This window comes from Phodopus roborovskii, unplaced genomic scaffold, assembly GCF_943737965.1.
Source record: "Phodopus roborovskii unplaced genomic scaffold, PHOROB, whole genome shotgun sequence".
NCBI classification, from domain to species: Eukaryota; Metazoa; Chordata; class Mammalia; order Rodentia; family Cricetidae; genus Phodopus; species Phodopus roborovskii.
Window position 1 is genome coordinate 162064 of NW_026126516.1, and position 23422 is coordinate 185485.

The 23422-nt window shown below is 43.0% G+C and overlaps 1 protein-coding gene across 3 annotated transcripts in view; it reads right to left on the reverse strand.

The window, feature by feature from the left end:
• Positions 1-23422, reverse strand: part of Ptpn21 (protein tyrosine phosphatase non-receptor type 21) — a 59728-nt gene that overhangs the window by 35285 nt on the left and 1021 nt on the right. Inside the window, exons 1-3 of one of the 3 annotated variants that reach the window (XM_051196434.1) lie at positions 21373-21461; positions 20354-20715; positions 2710-2879 (exon numbers count right to left, since the gene is read on the reverse strand). In XM_051196434.1, coding sequence (XP_051052391.1) covers positions 2710-2879; positions 20354-20533 — 350 coding nt within the window. In that variant the 5' untranslated portion in view covers positions 20534-20715; positions 21373-21461. Of the gene's footprint in view, positions 1-2709; positions 2880-20353; positions 20716-20926; positions 21092-21372; positions 21462-23422 lie in introns of those variants that run through there. The other 2 variants (XM_051196433.1, XM_051196432.1) reach the window with 2 other exon arrangements.

Here is a 23422-nt window from a genome sequence, read left to right on the forward strand (position 1 = left end):
CAGATTTTTGTTCTCTGCCTTTTTTCTTAAAGTAGTTTTGAATTTGGGGGGGGGGGAGGGTGGCGGGGAAATGATTCCTTGGTGCAGGGGGACTAAACCCCCTGCGTCACATCTGTTAGGCAAATGTTTTACCACACAACCACATTGCTAGCCTTGAGTGGGTTTTTATAAGATCTTTTTTGAGGTATAACTGGCACGTAATAAACGGCTTCAATGTATAGTTCTAACATCTAAAAGATACACAAAGTCACTGCTATAGGACAAAGAGCCTGAGTACCAATTTTCTGCAAGAGTTTCTTTACATGACACATAATCCTCCTACACCTTCCCCCCTTCCTAGAAACTGCCATTCTGCCTCCTGACTCTGACAGCTAGAACCTATCCAGACATCTTGGACTCCAAAGGAACTTACTGAGTGGGACAAAGATGTTGAAAGCACCAGTGTCCTTGGGGACTTTGTACTGTAGAGCTGTCACTCCAGTCTGCATGGCTGATCTGGGGGCCACATTTTGGAACTGAAGACTTCTCACGGACACTCATGACCATCCTTAATTCTTAATGATGAAACTTCTCTAGGTCTTCTACACCTAATCAAGGAACAATCCTGCTCTCCGAACCTAATAACCCCGTACTTTTTCATCCCATTTTATGGGTCATGTCATTGTGAAGTAAGTAAGGTGTGTATTCTAATCAAGCAACAACTTCCTAACTGGTGTTCTGCCACTTCCAATTCAGGATTTTATCATCTCTAATTTATCATCCAATGTGAATGCTCTTTGTAAGACACAAATTTGGCCATTCCACTCCATTAAAATTTGAAGAAGCCTTCCTCTATTATACCATGTCTTTACAATTAGTATACACCTGGCTTTTAAACCTTTTCACTCATCTCCAGGTATTATCTGAAATTCCTATTCTCCCTGCTTTCCACGGGCCACGCCCCCTAACTAGAATATTCCTTCTATAGCCTCCCAAGAAGTCAACAGTCTCCTCCCTTAGTCAAGTTCTCCACGCTCCACCCCTAGGAATTCAGAGCTTTGAATCAAATGTTCTCACAGGATACTGTGACTACTGATGTACATGAACTGCCAGCTCAACAGACTGTGAGGGAGCCACTCCTCCAGGGTCAGATTCAAATGACTACCTAACCGCTCTCAGAGCACAGAAGATCTTCAGTAAATGTTTAATGAGTTAAGTGGCCGGTTCATATTTTTCTTTCTGGCTTCCACTTCTCAATATTTGTATTTCAGAGCTTCACAGAGTCAGATGAACATGACTGGAGTATGAGAAGGGTACAGGAGACAAAGATAAACGGTACATGATGTTTAGGGATGCTGACATTGCCCAGCCTGGCTCCAAAGTAATGTTATTAAGTAGGGTTTAAAAGATAAAGCAGTGTTAAGTTTCGGGCATCTTATCAAGCTCAAGCATCCAAAGTGTGTATTTCTTTCCCCTCCTCCCTCTTCTCCTCTTTTTTTTTGGGGGGGGGGGCGGGCGGAAGGGGTTAAAGACAGGGTTTCTCTGTGTAACCCTGACTGTCCTGGAACTCAATTGCTATGTAGACCAGGCTGGCTTCCAACTCAGAGATGTGCCTGCCTCTGCCTCTCCAAGTCCTGGGGTTAAAGGTGTGCGCCACCACCGCCCAGCTGTATTTCTTTTTTATTTCTTAGATGCCAGGCAGGTACAGAGCTCCAACCAAAGCTGAAAATTTAAAACTTTTCTCACTATGTTGCTTTGTCTTCAGGAAATATTTTTAAAAAGAATTCATAATATAGAAGTTCTAAACCAGGCCTAGGTGTCCATCAAGAGAGGAATGGATAAAGAAAATGGTGAATACAGACACAAGGGATTTTTTTTTTTTTTTAAGCATAAGGAAGAATGAAGTAATGGTATTTGAAGGAAAATGGGTATAACTGGAATTAATCATATTAAAAGAATTAAGTCAATCTCCGGAAGACAAATACTTCGTGGGTTTTTGTTTGTTTTGTTTTGTTTTTTCTCATTTCTCAACAAGGTCATTTATGTAGGAGAACATGAAACTGTGTAGGGGGAAAGAAGGGAACTGATGGGATGGGAAGGGACACAAAAGGGGACAGTAGAGGGGACGGAAGGGGCATGCTGAGTCAATATCCATATGCTCGAAAAGGGGCCTGTGTGACCCAGGAGGAGGAAACAAAGCAAGACGTCCAGTTCCTCCACTGTCCTTCCCGTCCACGTTTGTCCCTGTAAGTATTTACCTGCCAGTATCCTCTGAACCTAAATGTCTCTCTCCCCTTTCTGTAGCCCCTCTGTCCCCATGTCAGCTCCGCCACATCTACAGAATGCAGCCCTGGGGTCAGAATTGTAAGATCCTGCCAGTTTCTTGAGGACAGGACACGGGGTTTCTGACTCCACATCTTAAATCTCTCCTTTCCCGTTTCCTTATTACAAGGAACCAGAAACGGAACACCAGAAACATCGAAGAGGCTATCACGGGAGAGTTCACCACTAGGGGTGAACCGGTCCTCTTCCTGTGCCTTTGGGCCCAGCGAACCATAATTCAGTCTGACACACCGCATTCCAGAACCTCCTAGTAATGTGGTGACTAAAAATGCAGGCTAGAGGGCAAAGTCAGTCACAGGCTTTTACCCTGAAGGCCTTTGACCTCACCTTCACTCTTCTGACATCACTTTTCTAAACACAGGCGGCATCAAGGAACTAACTTCTCACCTGGTGATTTCCTGCTGCAGCTGGGAAACGGAAGGCACGTAAAACACCACCCCGAAGTAGACGGTGGGCTCCAAAGCATGCTTATCCAGCTGCTTCTTCAGGGGTTTCTCCAAATCCACCCAGCGACGCTGATTCTGCTTGTTGTAGTACCAGAGGCTGAAGTAAGTGACCTGGAAGGAAGGAAGGTCCCTTGAAGCAGGCAGTCATGCACAAAAAGATTCTGACGATTTCCGCCACCAAAGACCCAGGATCAAGTGGCAGTGGCCTCCTACTGCCTCTCAGTAAGGGGCCAAAGCCAAAGCGTAAAGGAAAAATAATAAATAATAATAAAGAGGGAATTCCAAGCTCCATCTAGAAAATAGTAGTCAGGAAATAGAGGCAGGGGGAAAAAAAGAAGTCAATTGTAAGTCATTTCTTGAACTAACAACGAAAATGCTGAAGAAAAAAACTAGTTTTTAACATTAGCAAAACACTAAAGTTACCATTATTAAAATAACTCACATGTGTATGCATGCTCGTGTATGTGTACCAGTGTGGAATTCACAGGATGAGTTTTAGGAGTTCCTTTTCTGTACAATGGGTTCTTAGGAATAAAACTCAGGTCCTTGGGCCTGCATGACAAGGAACTTTATCCTCTGGGCCATCTCAGCAGCCCTATAACTAACATTACTTTGAAAACCTTAAGTAGTCCCCTATCCAGCATAATTCTAAACCAAGGTGCTAACCCAACTTTGCACTATTCTGGGATTTGGCTTCTATAAACAAAACTACATCATGTAAATGTCAGAAATTTTAATAACAGATGCAACCAGAACTCTACCTTACCCCTCAAAGTGCATCAGCTAAAAATTCAAAGTGACTTAGATGTTTCAAATTAATAGTTTAATGTAAAGGATAAACTTTAAACTAAATAACAGAATGTGGATGGAGTCTCTCTTTCTCTCTCTCTCATATGTGTTCCTACCATTCTGTCTCAAACACAGATCCCACATTAACATAAAAAAAAAATCACACGTAGTACAATTACTTGACCTAACTGGATTACTAACTCAGAGCCAGTTGTGGAGGGAGGTACATGCCTGTGATCCTAGTACCTTTAAGGCTAAGGCAACAGACTGCTACAGCTTCAAGGCCAGGGCTACCTACATACCAAGACTGTCTCAACACCCCCACCCCCACACACATCCCAACACACACAGAATAAATTAGCATTCAGATTATGCTTGTTGTATAATAAAACTATTAGGGTAAGTCGATAGCAGCCCTGGCCTGGTCAACCTGAACGGGTTTGAAAGCACTTAACAGAGGAAATGGACGCACTAATCACTGCTAACATTTATCTCAAAATCAATTCATGGATCAAGGCCATTGGAAAATCACTGCTATTCCAGACTCTAGAGCAAATAGAAGCTTGTACAATGATGAACATGTTCTATATCTGAACTGTCCAAAAGAGCAGCCCCCAGCCACAGGTGGCAACCGAGTACATGAAATGTGGCTAGTGCCACTAATTTTAATGCTCTCAAATGAAACAGCTGCTATAATTATACCGGGTAGTTTAACTTCACAGCATCAGTAAAACTTAAAAATAAAATAACTCGGGCTATTTTATTTGACCTGCAATAAAAATGAATTAAGATAAAAATGAACTTTAAATCAGGCATGGTGTTTAATGCCTATAATCCCAGTATTTAGGAGGCGGGGGGGGGGGGGGGCAAGGAGGACTACAGTGAGTTCAAGACCTGTCTGTCTTGGCTGCACTGTGAGGTTAAGGCCACCCACCTCAAAAATTGAAATAAATAGGTAAGTAAATGCATTAAAGCTGGGCATAGCAGCTCAGGGCTGGAAGATAGAGGCAGAAGGATTGTGCCCGGGCTATAAAGTAAGACCAAGTCTCAGAAACAGGTGTGTGTGTGTGTGTGTGTGTGTGTGTGTGTCTGTGTGAGAAACAGGGTTGTGTGTGTGTCTCTGTGTATCTGCATGTCTGTGTCTGTGTAAATGTGTGTGTCTTTCCAAGACAGAGTTTCTCTGTGTAGTCCTGGCTGTCCTGGACTTGCTTTGTAGACCAGGCTGGCCTTGAACTCACAAAGATCCGCCTGCCTCTGCCTCCCAAGTGTTGGGATTAAAAGTGTGCATTTTAATGGGCTAGAAAGATGGCTCAGCATTTAAGAGGTTGCAGAGGAACCAGGTCACTCACAACCATCTAAATTCCAGTTCCAGGAGATTCCATGCCCTCTTCTGACCTCTGAGGGCAGCAGGCAGATACATGTTACACATACAGGCAAAATACTACTATGCGTAAAATAAACCTAAACATTTAAGAAATTTTAATTACCATGGACATTCTTACCATTTTTTACAAAGAAAAATTACCTTAATATTAGTCTATCACTCTTTATAAGCAGAATATTCCTACTGTCCTTTTATTTCTACAAACTAGAATACTGTAGGAATTAAGTAATTTTGGTTGGGTGAATTGTCTCTTATTCCTGTCACCCAAGACATCACATACGAATGGAACAGTTTGATCATCAAATATCCAGCTGTATGCCAAGAATCATGGAGATACTGTACAAACCCCAAAGCCAGTGTCTCTCTCTCTACTCACTGTCCACAGGTCACCCTTACCAGAATTACATAGTTTCTGGGGCCCTAAGAAGTTATTATGTTCCTAGGTCATTCTTATGCCATTAAAAATTGAAAAGCATTCCAGCAGAGCACACTGTCCTCCAACATTTTGTAGGCAGTCCTGTAGGCAGGACCTATATTTAGCTACACAGGTGAAGTCTATAAGCCTAGCACTCCTGAAATGGAGGTAAACAAATCACAAATTTGTGTCTGCGCTAAAAAGTGAGTTCCAGGCCAGCCTGAGCTACATAAGGAGAGCTCCCACCTCCACTCTTCACACACACACACACACACACACACACACACACACACACGCTTGAAAAGCTGTGGGAATCCCCCTTTTTTTGTTTAACTCCATGAAGTGAAAAATCCAGACCCATTGTTGTTTTCTGTCACTGGCAGATCACATTTATGAAAAAACAACTACTGTTCCTACCTTCTGCAATTTCCAGAACAGGAAAACACCTGGCTTAATAGAAAAGGCTTGATGATTCTAGTAGGGTAAATGCTAGCTGTGAACTGGAAGAAATCAGTTCAACCTGTTTTCTTGAGCATAAAATAACTCTGAGCACCAGCATGGGGGATGGATGGAAAACTACATGAATGCATGCTGCCATGAGAAGATCATTATATTTTACTTTAATTTTTTAATTTTAATTAAATATTCTTAATTTTCCATGTAATATACTTTGGTCATACTCCCTATTTTTGAGGGATGATTTAGTTTTGCTCACTCTGCCAAATACCAGCAAAAATTAATTACTGGTTTCTTCCTCCAAAAATCTTTTCTACTTAGAATGTCAAGATTTTGGATGCGCCAGACGGTGGTGGCACACACCTCTGATCCCAGCACTTGGGAGGCAGAGGCAGGGGGATCCCCAGGTTCAAGATCTGCCTGTTCTACACAGTGAGTTCCAGAACAGCCAGGGCTACACAGAGAAACCCTGTCTTGAGAAAATTAGTAATAATAATTTAGATCCGCTACAGTACGTTTGTAAAGCACGCATGTTGATTCTGTCTTCCATCACAGGATCCACAGTTTGGAAGGAATGTTTACCATGCTTGGTCTGCTATGTACTTTTAGGCACTTATTATACATCTACATTTACTTTTGTTTGAGGGGAAAGGTCTTACTATGGAACTCGAGATAACCTCAAATGTACCAAGTTGGCCTCGAACTTGCAATCCTCCCATCTCTACTTTTTAAGTCAAACATTTTTTTTTTAACTATATAACAATATTAAGCCCAGAGTAGCCCTGCCGTAGGGCTGAAATCAGTTTTGTTCATGAAAGTATATCCTCTCTTGGGGCTGGAGAGATGACACTGGTTAAGGGCACTGGCTGCTCTTCCAGATAACCCAGGTTTCATACCCAGCACCCACATGAGGCTCACAACCATCTGTAACTCCAGTTCCAGGGGGTGTCTGGCGCCCTCTTCCGGTCTCTGCAGGCACTGCATGATCATGGTACACAGACATAAATGTAGACAAAGCATCCATATACACAAAATAAATAAAATTAATTAATTAAAAAAAATGAGTATATCATCTCTTAGCCAAGCACAGTGGCACACGCCTTTAGTCCTAGTAAGTAGGAGGCAAAGGCAGGTGGATCTCTTGAGTTCAAGGCCAGCCTGGTGTACATAGTAAGTTCCCAACCAGGGCTATAGAGTGAGACCCTGGCTCAAAAGACCCCCTAGCCCCCAAAAGCATACCATCATCACTTATAACTAAAATGAAAGGATCTTTAACTTTGTGTATATTACTTTTTCCTTTAAAGTGCAGCTGGATTTGGCTACTTAAAACACAAAAATTTAAACAGCCAGACATAGTGGCCATAGACCTACAATTCCAGCCCTTAGAAGCAGTAGGACGTGGGTTCAAGACCAGCTTGGACTATACAGTGAGCTTCAGGTTAAATTGGGCTACAGTGAGACCCTGTCTCAAAATAACAAAAACGACAACAAAAAGAGAAGTAGAGAAAGTTATAAGTATTTCCAGAGATCAGCAATGATATTTTTAAAATGGAATATTATGTTATCCAGAGTGTTAGAAGAATGACTTCCTATCAAGCTTTATAATACTCAAATTAACTGTAGTTTCTTCACCTGTAACTACAAGCAGCAGATTTTTCCAAAGCCACATACGAAGACTTTTCCACTCTTGTTCTGTTGGCACCTACCCTCCTTTATGGGTCTTTACAAAGTGCAGTCTGTCAGTAACATGGACGCCAACTATCTCCTCTGTGGAGCTCTGCCTTGGGGCGGTTTCCACTCCTGAATTTCCACTCCAGGACCCATGTCAACCGCTCTTGAACAAGGGACTTTCTCAGCAAGTTCCGGTCCCTTCGCAGGAGCATTCTGCCTTCCTCGGAAGGGCGTGGAGAACCACAAGAACTCTGAGACCTGCAACTGCCCTTAATCTCTAGCTTTCCATTAATGCACCTCATTTCTTGTGCCTACCTTCCAGAACTTTCTTGTTAAGAGCCTTCACTTGATAAGAAAGTTTTCCAGGTGTCTCTTTCTGTCTGCTTTTGTGGAAAAGGCATCCTAACTGCAGCCTCTCAAACACTGAAGTTTCTGGAATCCTTACATAAATTTATTTACAGCAATTGCTAGCTAGATTTCTATAAAGCTTTTTCAGTGTCAGATATTTTTACATTATCTGTTTCTTTCCTAGTTTGTTCCAAAAAAACATGAAACAATAACTTTAAAAAATATTTGACGACTTCTTCATAGCTGTTTAAATTATCACTGCTGCTTCTCCTAAATTTGGAGATAGCTGCCTGCCATGTAACTGGAGCAAAACCAATGTAAAATTGACAGTATGGTCACCTCACTCAAAGTGGCAGAGACCAGCTGCTCTAGGAAGGTCCAAATCCTAACAGAATGCAAGCCTCTTCCCAACTCCCAGGTTATTTCTTGTCTAATTATTTTAAGACTCTGTTTGACTGCACTATATTTAAAATAGACCAGAGAGATACACAAATTAGCTGGAGGGCTTTTAAAGCCACTAATGCATTATGTTTAATAAAAGTTAATCCCATGTAAAATTGCAAATATAATTTTATCTTGGTGCCTTTCTTTGACCAGCTGAAGTTTGAAGTCTTTCATCAGGACAGAGATGAGAGGGCACAGCCCAAGATAAAGTGCATCCCAAGCAAGGTGGTTAGCAAGCTCTCAGCTAATTCTAGCCCTGAGCTGGCCTCCCCCACAGAGTCTGCCATAAATAATAAAGCATGGAGTTTCTTCCTTCTAGCAGGTGGCAGTGGTCACATTGCCTCGACTTGACAATCCCTCCCCTTTCTGTTTAGTTTTTCTCCATTTTCTTCTCACTTTAAACAAATTGTGTACTCTTTATTTTACAGGCAATATGGCAATATACAATATCAGAACAGCATCACATATAAATGAAGAGTCAGGAAAATAAATATAATTATACTCCATTTCATGGTAATGAAGTCCAAGTAATTAAATTCCTTGAGTGTCCAAGTTCCTTCTATTGTAGCTTTAACATCTCAGCGTAGGGTGAAATGATAAGCCAAATTTGGAGCTTAATTAAAAGGAGGTCTAAGGAGGGAACAGGAAAACTATCTACTTGGATAGAATGTTCTCATTTTCCCATTTACAATCTCAATCGGATACATGAAGCATATGACCACTGTAAAGGAAATAAATATAAAACTATAATTTGGGGACTGAAGATTTTACTTCATGGTAAAGACCTTGCCTAGCAAGTTCCATCCCCTATACTAAAAAAGAAAAAAATTCTTGGGCTGGTGATACAGCTAAGTAGTAAAACACTGTTGTCTCGCACAAGGAGCTATGGGGTCTGATCCCAGGCACCACTCAGTTAATTATAAAAAACAATAAAAGTCTGTCTGTATTTCTTAGCTGTCCTAAATGCATTGACTCCTGGAGCTAGGTGTCAAATGCTATCCTGGGTGCAAGCACTCAACACTGAAGCAAAGAGCAGAGCCCCTGGGGTTCTCTCAGGGCTGTGTCCTGGGGCGAAGACAAGCAATGTAGACGGCACACTGGCTACGATGCACCCTGGAAGGGACCGATTCCTCATAGTGAGCTGCCTATCACCCCTCAAAATGAGGGGAGGAGCTTAGTCCTTCCCCAACTTGATATGCCATGCTCTGCTGACACCCATGGGAGCCCTACCCTTTCTGAACAGAAACAGGAATGGAACGGGGTAGGGAAGTGGGGAGGGAATGGTAGGAGGAGAGGGAGGGGAAACCTGCTGGGATGTAAAATAAACAAATAAATTATTTAATTAAAAAAGATGCACTTTAGAAGAATATTCGATTTTAGGACTAAAATACCAAGGAGTTTCTAAAGAGTAAACTAGGATTAAATAGAAAATGTTAACATATAGAAACATTTTATTCCTGAGAACCAAGATAAGGACACAAAGTTTCACACAAAGGCAAGTTTATTCTGTGTGTTAAATTACAGAAGTCATTTTGCTAAGAACTCACAAAACTGAGAGCAAGCCAGAGCTTCTCCCTCTTTGCCATTAACCAGCTTGCTCTGCCATAGGCTCACTCTTGTATCTCATCCCAAATGAACTACGGGATTTTGGTTTTTGTTTTCTTTTTAAATCTTTTAAATTGAGCCCCTTCAGGCCTATGTTTTCTTCAAGATTCATTTTTGTATATTTTTTTAAATGTTTGCCTGTGCACATATATGTATACTATGTGCATGCCTGGTACCAAAAAAAAAAAAAAAAAAAAAAAGCCAGAAGAGGGTACCAAATGTTCTGGAAGGATCCCCTGGACTGCAGTTACAGGTGATTGTGAGCTACTATGTGGGTGCTGGGAAGTGAACTCTAGTGCTCCGAAATGCAACAGGCATTCTCAACCACAGAGCCATCTCTGCTGCCCACAGATAATATTCCTTCATGCTAGGCATGCTGGCCCACACCTACCATACCAGTACTTGGGAGGTACTAAGAGGAGGATCACGAATTCAAAGCTATTTTCTGCTATGCAATAAGTTCAAGACCAGCCTGGGCTACATGAGACCCCTTCTCAAAAAAAAAAAAAGGCTGGCAAGACGGCTCAGCAGATAAAGGTGCTCTTACAGTGAAGCCTAACAACCTAAGTTCAATCACTGACATCCACATAGTGGGAGGAGAGAAAACCAATCCCTACAGTTGTCTGGCCTTGATATGCAAGCTACTGCAGGCACACACCTACACAAATGTGCCCACGCACCGGCACACACGTAAACAAAAGTGCTGTTATCACACTATCTTAATATAAATTCACTTCAAAAGGTATGCTAGCAGTAAAAGCAAGGCAAACATGTAACTGTTTAAATAATATCTGTGGATACAAAGTATGGGGAAAGGAGAGCTATTTTCTAAATACTGTATAAACCTGGCAAGAAGAGACATTCTTGGTCGGTATTTTAATTCTCAGCAGTGTAGCTCCAAGCTGTCATAATGATAATTCTCCAGTCATCTTTTCTGGCCCATTTCCCATTAGTATATTAAATTTACAAGATGAAAAAGAACTGCTGCTCAGAGGGCACCGCACTGCATCTGTCTCTAAGAATCCTCACACTGCATCTCTCTCTTGCCTCCTCCCACTTTACATCCCTTTCTCCAGCCATCTCACTCCTGTCTCCAACTCCCTAGTGCTGGGATTAAAGGCGTGCGATCCCAAGTGCTGGGATCACCTTTGTGTGAGCTCTGTTTCTCTTTTAGATTAGATCAACTTCATGTGGCCCAGGATGGTCTTGAACTCACAGAGATCTGTCTGCCTCTGCCTCTGACTCCCAAGTGCTGGGATTAAAGGTGTGCACCACCACTGCCTGGCCTCTATGGCTAGCTAGTGTGACTAGCTTTGCACTCTGATCTATAGGCATGTTTTATGTTAGATCATAAACAAAATGTCATCACACACACACACACACACACACACACACACACACACACGCACAAATAAAGTTTAAACAAACAAAGAGAGCCCAGAATCTGTAATTCCAGCCTCAGTAGGCAAAGTACCCTGAATTGGAGGCTAGCCTGGGTGAGTTCTAGGCCATCCTGGGCTACAGAGTGAGATCATATCTGAAAATTCCAAAAATTCCATAAACAAATAAGCCAGGAAGAAGCTCAGCAATACAATACTGGCTTTGTATGCTCAAGAGCATGTGTCTAATGCCTAACATCAAAGTGAGGACAGAAACAAAAGAAAAGTTAACTATAAAGGCAATCTACTTAAATCTATCGGTGCACAAGTTGCTTGAAGAACAGAATAAGAAAATACCTGCAAGCCCAGCACCCTATAAGAAAATAGAGAGTCCTTGTTATTACAAAAGAAAATGTCATATTGAGGTAGGGTGCATATCTGACAATTAGAATGAAATAGAAGGTTCAATCAATAAATGCCCCCAGGAACTCAATTAATGTTTAAAAGAAGTGTGAGTCACCCGTTTTGTAGATTTGTCACATGCTCACTGTCCAGAAGGGCACAAAGGTGATGCCTGATAGAGAAGACAAACACTGATCTACAACCTCTGGTACAATGAAGGAATTCTAATTCTCCCTCGTAACCTCCTTCTCTGTTCTCTGGGAACTTTTACCCAACAATAAGATGTTCCATCAAGGAAATGAAGTTAGCAAAGTATCCAGAGTTGGAGGATAGCATGAATGTATTCCAGGCAATCCTGGCTACAGAGTGAGACCTTATCTCAAAACTCCAATAAATAGGGGTCTAGAGAGACAGCTCAGTGGTTAAGAGTACCGGATGCTCTTCTAGAGAACCTGGGTTCTATTCCCAGCACCCACATGGTGGCTCCCAAATGTCTGTTAACTCCTGTTGCAAAAGATCCAATGCCCTCTTCTGGCCACCCACAGGCACTGCACACAAGTGAAGCATAAATATGCATGCAGGAAAACCACCCAGACACACAAAATAATTTAATTATTATTAATTTTATTTAATAATTAAAATTAATATTAAATTAAACTAAAAACAAAATGAAACAAACAAAAAACCCACTCCAATAAATAAGTAAATTAAGTAGTGTCTTAATACTAATAATAGGCAATGGCCTTCCTAAGCCCTCTGAAAGAAAGCCACAGAAGAAAAAAAAAAAAAAAAAAAAAAAAAAAAAAAAAACTTCTAGAGGGAAAGGAGACTGAGAAGCAATTTGTGTCTGGGTAGCATAGTGGGGACATATGGAAAGAGACTAGACTATGGAAACATAGGAGGAGATGTAAGTTCTGTTGGTTCATAGACAATCACTGTAAATACAGCTACAACTATCAGCAACTGTCTCAAAATAACCGAACGAGAACAGGAAGGTTCACAACACACAGAGCTGCCAAATGTTTGAGGAGATGAAAATGCTAAGTGTCTTGGCTTGATCTTTACAAGTTAAGCATGTATTCGGAAATATTCTTACTACACTCCAGAAATAGGGACAAATACCTTGTGTCAGTGTTTAAGAGTGAAGGTTAAGAAGCTCAGACAGGAGGCTTGAGGGGTGAAGGGCAGTCTGGAATATACAGTGAAATATGCTTAAGGGACAGTGACAGAATTGAGTGAGCGCCCCCTCCAACTTTTGGAACTCAACTCACAGGACTCCCTGGTGAGCAAACACACGTGCAAGTCCACTTTCTTTGTCTCTCACCTGAAAGTCCCAATGCTAGAGCGCTCATATTCTCTATTATTGGCCCTTTGTGTTTTGGTCTTTGAGACAGGGTCTCAAGTATCCTAGGCTGGCCTTGAGCTTGCTAGGTAGTACAAGATAAACTTGAACCTCTTGGTAATCTACCTCTCAAGGGCTGGGATTACAGGTGTGTGCCACCATATTCAGTGTTACGCCTTGCTAGGGGCTGACCTAGGGTCTTGTGTATGTCAGACAAACACTTTATCAGTTGAGCTACACCTATTAGCCCTTAAATTTACTAAACATTAAAGTAAAGTTGCATAATACTCTATCACATAAGAAAATGGGTGTCCTGGTTCAATAACTTATATGTTGCTCCCTGACCTCTCCACATTTGACAGGACACATGCACACCCACACTCACCCACACCAATTTTAAAATTGTTTAACAGAAATCTAAACACCAAGACAATTTCTTCTTTATGATTGACCTTTGGACTTTGAAAAACTGTTCAGGTAAGAGGCTGATAGAAAATTCCAGTCCCTCCTGAAGGTCCCATTGCTAGCTCCCTTTCCTCTTTTTATACCTTACCTACCATACAAAAATGTGCCCAAATTCAATTTGTGAAGGTTCATCCCCAAACATTTGCATGTGATGCACTTTCTCTTGGGCTGTGGTAATTTTTAAGAGTCCACATGAAATCAGGCAGGAGAGAGAGACAAGCACGTGAAATTCTCAGATTCCAGTGGAGACAAGGCCCGAGGAGGATATCTGGAATACCTGAAAGGCAGATTCAAAATGGTACACTCCCAGGACGAGAGCACTGCCTAGATCAGGAGGAGGCTGACCCTGCCTGACACAGCAATCTCCCTCAGAGCCAGCAGAACTACAGTGGTCCTATGTTTCCGGAAGAACCCCCAAAGTGAGACTGAAATGTGCCATGTAGCTCTCTTTGGGGTCACCCACGCTCCTGTAAGTAACCTTTCACCTACACGTTATAAGCAAGCCCATTAAACTCACTGGCATTCCCAATAAATAGATAATTGTAAGCAAGCCCAATAAACTCACTGGCATTCCCAATAAATAGATAATAGGCACTAGAGAGTGTACTTAGGTCTCCTGCAGAGGACTCTGGTTAGATTCCCAGCACCCGCATGGTGGCTCACAACTATCAGTAACTCCAGTGCCAGGGGATCCAACACCCTCTTCTGACCTCTGTGGGCTCCAGACACACATACATACATACACACACACACAAAGGAAAATATGCATATGCACAGAATAACATAAACCTAAAAGATCTTTTTAAATAAGAAAGACATGGTAAGCTGGGTACAGTGGCCCATCCATGAGATCCCAGCTACTTCAGAGGCTGAGGCAGGAAGACGGCAAGTTTGAGACAACCCTGAGCTACAGAGCAAGTGTTGTAACAAGTGCTGGAGAGAAAGACACCATGCAACAGAGCTTGGGTGGAGGGGTTTTTTATTGGGAGAATGTGAGTGGGAAAAGGGGGGAGGGGAGAGGGAGACTGGACTTTAGGGACATGAGTGACAGAGAAGAGAGAGGCACAGAGAGAAAGACAGGAGGTGGGCAGGGCCCTTTTAAAAGGGAAGGTAGTGAATGTGCACAGGTGGTGCTCTTAGTGGCTGCAGCTGAGGGCGTACCCAGTCAGAACCCCAAGGACAGGTCAGTACAGATGCCGGAATACTAACAGCAAGAGCCTGCAAAAAAGAGAGAACAAAAGTGCAAGAAAGATAGAGTAGAGAAGAGGGGGACAGGGAGATGGAGGGATGAGAAAAGGAAAAGAGAGGCAAAGAAAAACAGAAAAGAAAGGGAAGGGGGGACAGTGTTTGTGTACCCACGTACAGAACTTTGGAAATGTTCCGCTCACTCTGGGAAATGAAATCACAGAGCAGAGCTGAGCAAATGAACTGCGACCACACTTATCATCCTAGGTTTAAAACACCAATCTTGTGGCTTAAAGTAAATGGATATTTATTCAGGAACTATGTGCGATAAGGTGAACTATGCACTATCCTAGACACTAAAAATACATCAGGGAACCAAAATCCTGTTCCAATGAGCTTACATGCTAAAACAGAAAATGTCGATGTCTTTGACACACTAAATGCTATTTAAAATTCATTCCATACAGATCTATAACAAACCACAACCGTGTAAGCAAATTCCCCAAGCCAGGAGGTAAAACGTGACAGGGAAAATTTTGTTTGCATTATCCACCTTCAAAAAAAATGCTTTGAGGATAATTCTAGAGGCTGCTTAGCATTTAACTCAGCTACAAGCATGCTAGTTATGCACAAGTGGGATAGCCAAAGAATATTCTCCCTAAAGCATCAACACACAGGATTACATGCTGAAGTAAGTACGCACACACACACACACACACACACACACACACACACCCTTCAGAAACAGTTGAGTAAAAAAATATCTTGTAAGATTTAGGTTATAATGCCAAGCTCCCCACCCCCACCCTCTGCCACTGCCCAAATTCACAACTTCCCTATACCCTAATTGGGGATTTAAAACCTTGTAAAAACAAATCTAAATTTAAACCATAGAAGGACCCCAAAAATCAAGGCAGGGTATACAAAGAAATAAGCTCGCAATAAAGCTAATTAAAATCCAAGCCATTGCACCAGTCAGTGGTGGCACACGCCTTTAATGGGAGGCAGAGGCAAAGAGGCTCTTCATGAGTTCTAGGCCAGCCTGTTCTGCAGAGCAAGTTCCAGAACAGGATCCAAAGGTACAGAGAAACCCTGTCTCAAAAAAGAAAAAGAAAAAAAGAAGAAAGAAAAAAAAGAAAAAGAAAAAGAAAGAAAAAAAAAAGCCAATCAATTGTAGCAAAAAAGATGAGCTAATATTGTTAAATGAGAATTTTTCTATAAGGCATACTCTACAGAAAGTAATATAAACCGGGTCTGCAGTTTTGTAGCCTAGGATTTGAGCTGAGCAACTCCAGCCTTCTACGGGTCTGCTGCCAGGCAATGGGCAAGGACACTGCACAAAGGACTTGATCTGCTTGTATGCAAGCAGTGGCTCAATTGTGAGGGCGGGCTACCTACCATTTCAGTATTTTAGAAATCTGCAAGCAGTATGACCACCAGTGCCTGCTGCTGCAAGAATATTCTAAACAGGAGCACTTCCCCGGTTAATTAACATAAGAACTCATCCAAATGAGAATTCAGCCAGTTGCCTCCAGGTGGGTCACATAAGCACAGCACAGGGACCAAATGAAAACAAAAGCTGGGGCGTGGGACTTCATCAACCTGGGCTATACAGTGAGACCTGTCTCAAAATAATAACAACAACAATAATAAGTCTGATGACTAACACACTGAGAGTTTCCTAACACCAAGCCCTCTGTTCACTGTCACTTTAATATCAAACTCTTTTTCTGGTTTTGTTTTGTTTTAGACAGGGTTTCTCTGTGTAGCCCAAGCTGTCCTGGAACTCGCTCTGTAGACCAGACTGGCCTTGAACTCACATAGACCCACCTGCCTCTGCCTCCCGAGTGATGGGATTAAAGGTTTAAATACTAGATTTTTGAACCACCGACAATCCTCAAATTGAGAAACTGATAGACGTAACTTAATATTCAGCGAGTGACAAGAGCTGGCGCCCCATCAGATGGGGCTGAAGACTGTCTCTGGAACTCCCAAAGAGGCAAACTGAGGCCTCCGCCCATGACACACTGGTCCCAGGGAGGAGACTTTTCCCCACTCAAAACCACCTGCTGGTTCTGGGGGTGGTGGGATTCCCCTCCTGAAAACACATCATTTTCAAGGCAACACCTCTCCCAGGGGCTCTGCCTCCCCCGCACCCTCCTTTTGGGCTACAGGTGGATCATATCCTGGCACTCAGAGCACAAACATGGGGCTCTTGGTGGTCCCACACTGCATTACAGGTTACTGAACTGTCCTGGTTTTATGTATCATCCTAAGTGAACTGGGTAATCCTTACTTACTTTTCATCAGGATTATTAAGGTTTATTATTTTATTTTCTCTTTGGTTGATTTCTTGAAATGGAGTCCTTGTGTAGCTTGGGCTGACCTCAAACTTCAATTTGAGATCTTTCTGCCCCAGCCTCAGGGGTAAAATATGCTGAAGCCCTGGCTCTAGCATTATATGGTATTATCCTGAAGTCCTTTCCGTTGCATCATGGAAGCAAACAGGTACTTAAGTATGCAAAAGAAACCATCTCCCCCTGCAGCTTAGATCGGACAACAGCAAAACTCTTCACCCAAACATACAAAGGTAACTGTGGGTTTGCCGGGTGGGAGGCTCGTGAGAGATAACCAACACACTGGCAGCTCTCATTGGAATCTCATACATGCTGGATGTACACAATGGAGGGACAGGCATTTCCCACTCAGGTTGTTTCTGAACAGGGCAGTTGGAAGGGTCAAGGCCTGGTGACCAAGACATCTGTTTACCCATTACAGAGTGGACCTGCTGGAGCTTTCCAGGAGAAAGTTTGCTAAACTTTCTAACCGTGACTGTGGTTAAAAGCTGAAGTCCCTTCAGAATCAGGCCAGCCCTCTCAGTGTACTCTGCTGTTTAAAACTGGCCTCAGAGAGCAATCGTGGGGGAATACCCCTACAGTCCCAGAGAGCAATCGTGGGGGCACACCCCTGTAGTCCCAGCACTCAATAGGCAAGGCAGGAGATAAGCAATTCACACTGAGTTTCAGTCCAGCCTGAGCTACAGGAGACTTTCTCTCAATAACAACAATAACAATTAAAAAAAAAAGAAAGAAAGAAAGAAAGAAAGAAAGAAAGAAAGAAAGAAAAGGAAAGGAAAAGGAGAAGAAAGAAAAGAAATTGGGCGGAGAGCATCCCCATACTGTTTAACTCCTGAGCTGGAGCCTCTGACAAAAGATGGCAATCTTCCTAGGCTGCTGCTGCTTTTTGAAGGACTTGCTCACTTTCATTCTATGCGTGCAAGACTTTTGCCTCCACAGTTCATCTTTATGCACTATGCCCACGCCTGGTGCCCTCAGAGGTGTTCTAGCCTCTGGAACTGGAATTACAGGTGTTTGTGGACCCCCATGTGGGAGTCAAAACTCAGATCCTCTGTTAGAGCAGTCAATGCTCTCAACCGCTCGCCGTGATGTCTCCAGCCCTGGGCTTCTGTACTAACAGAAAGCAATGGTGGTGAGCTCAAGTCTTCCTGAATTTACTGCGCATACTTGATGCTCTGCCATAGTCCTTAAGAAGCTGACTCTCTGGGGGTGTAGGCAGAGCTGATATATTTGGATGAACTTTATAGGGAAAAAAAGAAAAGGAAAAATTGGGGGGGGCAGAGACGAATGAAAGAAGCATAATGACGCCAAATAAACACAAATAAGTAGGACACTGAGGCCCACTCTCCCAGACTGCTTTCGCCTTTTCTGCCATGAGCGGATCTACATACTCCCTTCCAAGGTTCTTCCGTCTTCTCTTCAACACAGAGCATGGATGGGCTACCTCCTCCAGTGCTCCTGGGACGGCCTTATCTCTCCTGGCTTCCATCCACCTCGCTGGAGTGAGATTCCCATGCCTATCTCCTTCAGCATGGATCTCTTGCCTGGCCCTCCACAAAGCACATCCACCTCTCTTTTCAACATCTCCAGGTCATACCAAGTGGTATCAACTGGCATCTCAAACGTAGTATTTAGGTCCCGAACTGAATGCAGCTCTTTCGTTATTTCCCCGATTAATTAGTCCCCACAGTCTACTGATAACCTGAGGACCAACTAGACTCCTGGCTAAGTCTTCCCCAGCAGTTGTTTGGTTAGCCCTAAATCTCCCCAGCTTCCACCCATCTTCTCTCCATCCCCGAGCAAAGGCAGATGGCTACTATCTGCATCTGAACTACTGTTTAATCATTCTCAAGAGGACTCGCTCAGCAAACACAACTTGCTTTAAAGAGCCTACCTTATCTTCCCCATTCCTATCAAGGTTAAGTTGAAATCGTAACAACAAAATGCCTTTGTTACTTTTACAGGATTGATGCTTTGCAGCCTGGTAGAACCCCCAGCTCTAGCATTGAGGTCACAGCTCAGATATTACTTTCCCTAAGGAGCTTTATGTCTGCTGCCCACCGCCCCCCACCCCACACACACACACTCCTATAAAAACAAGCACTCACGCCTGTCTCCTCAGTGGTCTCAACACTGGGACAAGATACTGGTACCTCTGTACACAGTTGGCACTTACAGGGTCTCAAAACCAAACCATCAACTGTTTTTCTCCTAGGGAAAAAAGTTGACCTATTCCTGACTCTTATGAACTACAATCCCTATGTTGCATTTTCAAATATAACATAAGTCATTTAAGTGCCTGCTTCTTCTTTTTCTAACCTATGGTCCAAGCAGCCAAACACAGGGAGGGTTCCCAAGTTTAGAGTTCTTTCTCTTACAGCAGAACTTTCAATTCAGGACCTTGTTCGGATATGTGAGGAGTCCACAACTTCCTACTCAGTAAATTAGGCGTTTCCCAGAGCCCAAGTTCCTATGATTACTGTAATAGACAACCAGTACTTAGGGTTTTACGTGTGCTTTAAACCATAGCCACTCTGAGAATAGGCGCCACTGTCAGACTCATGGCTCTGACGAGGAACTGGGGCTCAGAGATATCAAATAACTAATTCATCTAAGGTTATAGAACCAGCTGTGAGGAAAGGAAAATTCAAACTTCAGGTGTTATGATTCTAGAGTCTCTACTTGGGCTACAGAAAACAGAAAGTGAATGTTGTACAAATGAATAAATACATGCATGTGAGGCCGTAGAGGTGGTGGCTCAGTGGTCAAGAGCTCTTGACTGCTCTTCCAGAGGTCCTAAGTTCAATTCCCAGCAACCACAGATGGCTTACAACCATTTGTAATGGTCTGTAATGGGATCAGACTCCTTCTGGTGTGCATGAAGACAGAACACTCATATACATAAAACACATGAATAAACCAATCTTAAAATATTTCCTCTTAAAGTGGCATCCCTATAGCTGCCTAATGCTATGGATATGGAAGGGGAAACAAAACCTTAAAAGTACATGCATATATGCACTATGAAGACGGTAAACTGGTCAGACTGCCCCAATTATGATTTAATAGTAAGTGGGAACTTGGATATCCCAAAATACATGCATATTTGATTCTCCACAGCCTTTATGGAAAGCATGGGATTCAAACGGGGTAAAAACGTTGTAAATTCTCCTGGGACCCACGGAGTATGACTTTTGCTCGGATCTCTTCCTTCCTCTTTGGGAGGAGAGCTTGCAGGCTCACCATCCTCCACTCACCGACATGACTAGCTTCCAACCTCCGGTAGCTAGGATACACAGCCAACATGAGATAAGAAGGGAAGACAGTCTGGCTGGCAGCTTACCTCCCTCAGCTCCAGTCTTTGGGCTACAGCTTCCAGGCTCTCCTGGCCAGTGCTCTCCACAGACAAAGTGAATTCCACAAACTCATTATTGAGCAGCTGGATCCGTGCAACCAGGCAGCTCTTGCTGGATACAGTGTAGCGCCGGGTGCGTTTCAATTTCAGTCCAAATGGCAGTGGCATCTTCTCCCTTCAACAGTGGAGGGACCAGGAAGGACCAATCCAGCAGTGATGGAGCTAAGCCAAAGCGACCCTCTGGTGTCAAAACAAACTCTAGCCTCCAATAGTTCATCCGACAGCCTCTGCCGCCATTAAAAAGCAACTGAGTCTCCAAAGGCCAAGTGATGGGGGCATCCACGCCAGCGCTGAAGAAAGAGAAAAGCAGTTATTATGGGCTTTGCTTTTAAAATTAAAAAAAAAAAAAAATCAGTGTAACTGAGTATGTAGGATAAGCTTTGCCTTTCTGATGGAATAAGAAAGGTCTAACTAGAGCAGGGAGGTGGCAGGAAAAGTTTATCAGGAGGGCTGAGGGTGGGGCCCAGAGTCAGACCCCACCCCTCATTTTAACTCACTCACTTCTAGTGATAGCAGCCCTGGCTGTTAGGATTAAATGAGATAGTGCCCAGCGTCTATACTCCAAAGCATTAGTGGTCATCTTGCTAGTTTGGAGGAAGGGTTGTTTTTTCATAGGTAACTCTTTCGCGTTTCCCGGTACTCAGATGTCTTCGGTTCCTGGTTGTGTATATTAAGTGCACAGCAAGAGCCACGGTCCTTCAGGCAAATTCTCCCTGAACCCCAAACGGGGAGAATAACCCCATCTAACATATAACAACTGAAATGAAGTGCTTAACAAGGCTTTCCAAACCCCTTCTGGTCCATTATTAACACCACCACAAAGATGTGAGTATAAACGAGTTATCAGCACCCTAAAGATGCTCGATCTCAAACCATAGCGCTTCTGAAAAGTGTGCTCTGGACTCCTCTCCCGGGTAGGGACACCTAAGGAGGCTGTGGACGCTCACCTAAAGAGAAGGGAGAGGACTTGAAAGCCATCCTGGTTAAAGAGGACAAGAGAGGCTGGGCAAGCCCATGAAGCCAAAGGCAGCAGAGCGCCTCAGCTTCCGATCCTCCCCTGGAGAAATGCAAGCTGTGTTGCCTGGCCAACCGGCAATGTCGGAAGCCTCGCAAGCGCCGGAACCCTCCGCCTGCGGCCCCGTTTCCGGGCGGACGTGCTCCGAAAGGACCGGCCCCCTGCGACCGGAGGAGGGAGGATTTAAAGGGGCTGGCGTTAGTCCTACAGGCAGGGAGAGGTTGGTCGCGCAGTTTGAAGCTGTATCCACGTAACAGCACCCCCAAAACACGCTACGTTTTTAACCACACTTGTTGATGGTAACTTCTGCGGTGAGATAAACTGGGGGCGATCGACAGCTCGGGATTTTATGTCAACTGGAGTTATTTTCTCCCGAACAGTTTGACAAAAATCTCAGTTATTTCCATCCCTCGCACGGCTATCAGTCCCATCTCCGCCCCTTCCTCCGGGGACGAATCCTTTAGCCAAGCAGGGTCCTGGCTGATTACCCGATTTGGGTGTGAGACTGCGCGGTGGGACAGTCTGTCCCTGAGCCTCACCAGGAAAACAGAACCCAAACAGAACCTCAACATTAGCAGCTTTCTCGGTCTCATACTAATATGGATCTAGCTGGGTATCCTCCGATTTTCTCCATCACTCCCAGCCATTGCTTTCTGACCTGCTCACCAGTCTGAGACTCAACCCCAGAGGTTATGAACACCCGGGCCTGCGGAAAGACTGAACTAGAAAGTGAGGTTTAGACTTTGCCAACTAAAGTCTTGGAATTCCATTCCACAAATATGTACTGCGTGTCAGAGCACAAGACAGCCTGATGAGCATCTTGAGGAAATCTAAGACGAATCCTAAGCCGTCTCTGCCCTTAAGGAGATTACAGGCATCTATAATTATATTCAGAGCTGTATCACTAATAGGGTCATGGCCAAGGTTTCTAAAATTTTTGTTTATGTTTTGCTTTTGAGAGCGATATAGTGAGGTGATCTCCCTGCCACCATTGCAGAAAGATAAAACAAGGGGCAGAGGAATGCCAGAGGGAAAAGTGGAAAACTACAGCATTATGTTAATATTTGCTGAATGCCTTCCTTGAGTAAAAGCATTACTCCGCAGAAGGAATGGGGAGGGAGACTATACTAAGAGATAGTCTCTACATGCAATATTTTTCAAAGTTCTTTGTTGTTCCCAGAACATAAACAGATGAATCGGATATGGGGGGGGAGCAAACACACACACACACACACACACACACACACACACACACACACCTTAAACAAGCTTTTAACTAGAAGATACACCAATAGCGTTCCTGTAAAATTTAAAACAAAAAAATTATGGATAGCATGCATAGTATTATCTCAAGAGACAAAGTAGTAGATTTCAGTCTTACAAAATGTGATTAACTGGAAACATTAAATAATGTGTATAAAAAGACAAAGTTTTGTATGTCCAAAGGAAAGACATTTGATTTAGGTACTGCCAAATGTGTTAATTTCTTTACTATAAAGATGGAACTATGCCTTAAACACAGCATACTACACTATATAACTTAATTATTAACTTAAGTTCTGATTAGGTAAACTCAAATTTCCAATTGCCCTGAGATTGGAAATGGTTTACAGCATCGGGGATGAGGAAAGCCAATGTGTTTTTCTTTTTGCAGCTGTTATAATATGACTGCCATATTTCTGTGTATTTCCTCCTATGAACCTCTGGTTTCTTGATTCCTCATATAAAACCCCACTGTGGCAAAAGTCCTGCTTAGTAACTTTAAATTTCATAATTGGTGAATATATCTTAATGTCATACATTGTGTTTGACAGTTACAGCCAAGAAGTAGAAATTTAAGGTACTCTGAGAAGAGCTAAGGTATCAACTACTAAATGTAATAGGGTATATTTATTACAGAATAAGAAAAAAAGGTATGTTAAATTCTGCTTCATAAGATTTCAAAAGGCGGCCTGCTTCTGTTAGTGAGTTCATTTTCATTT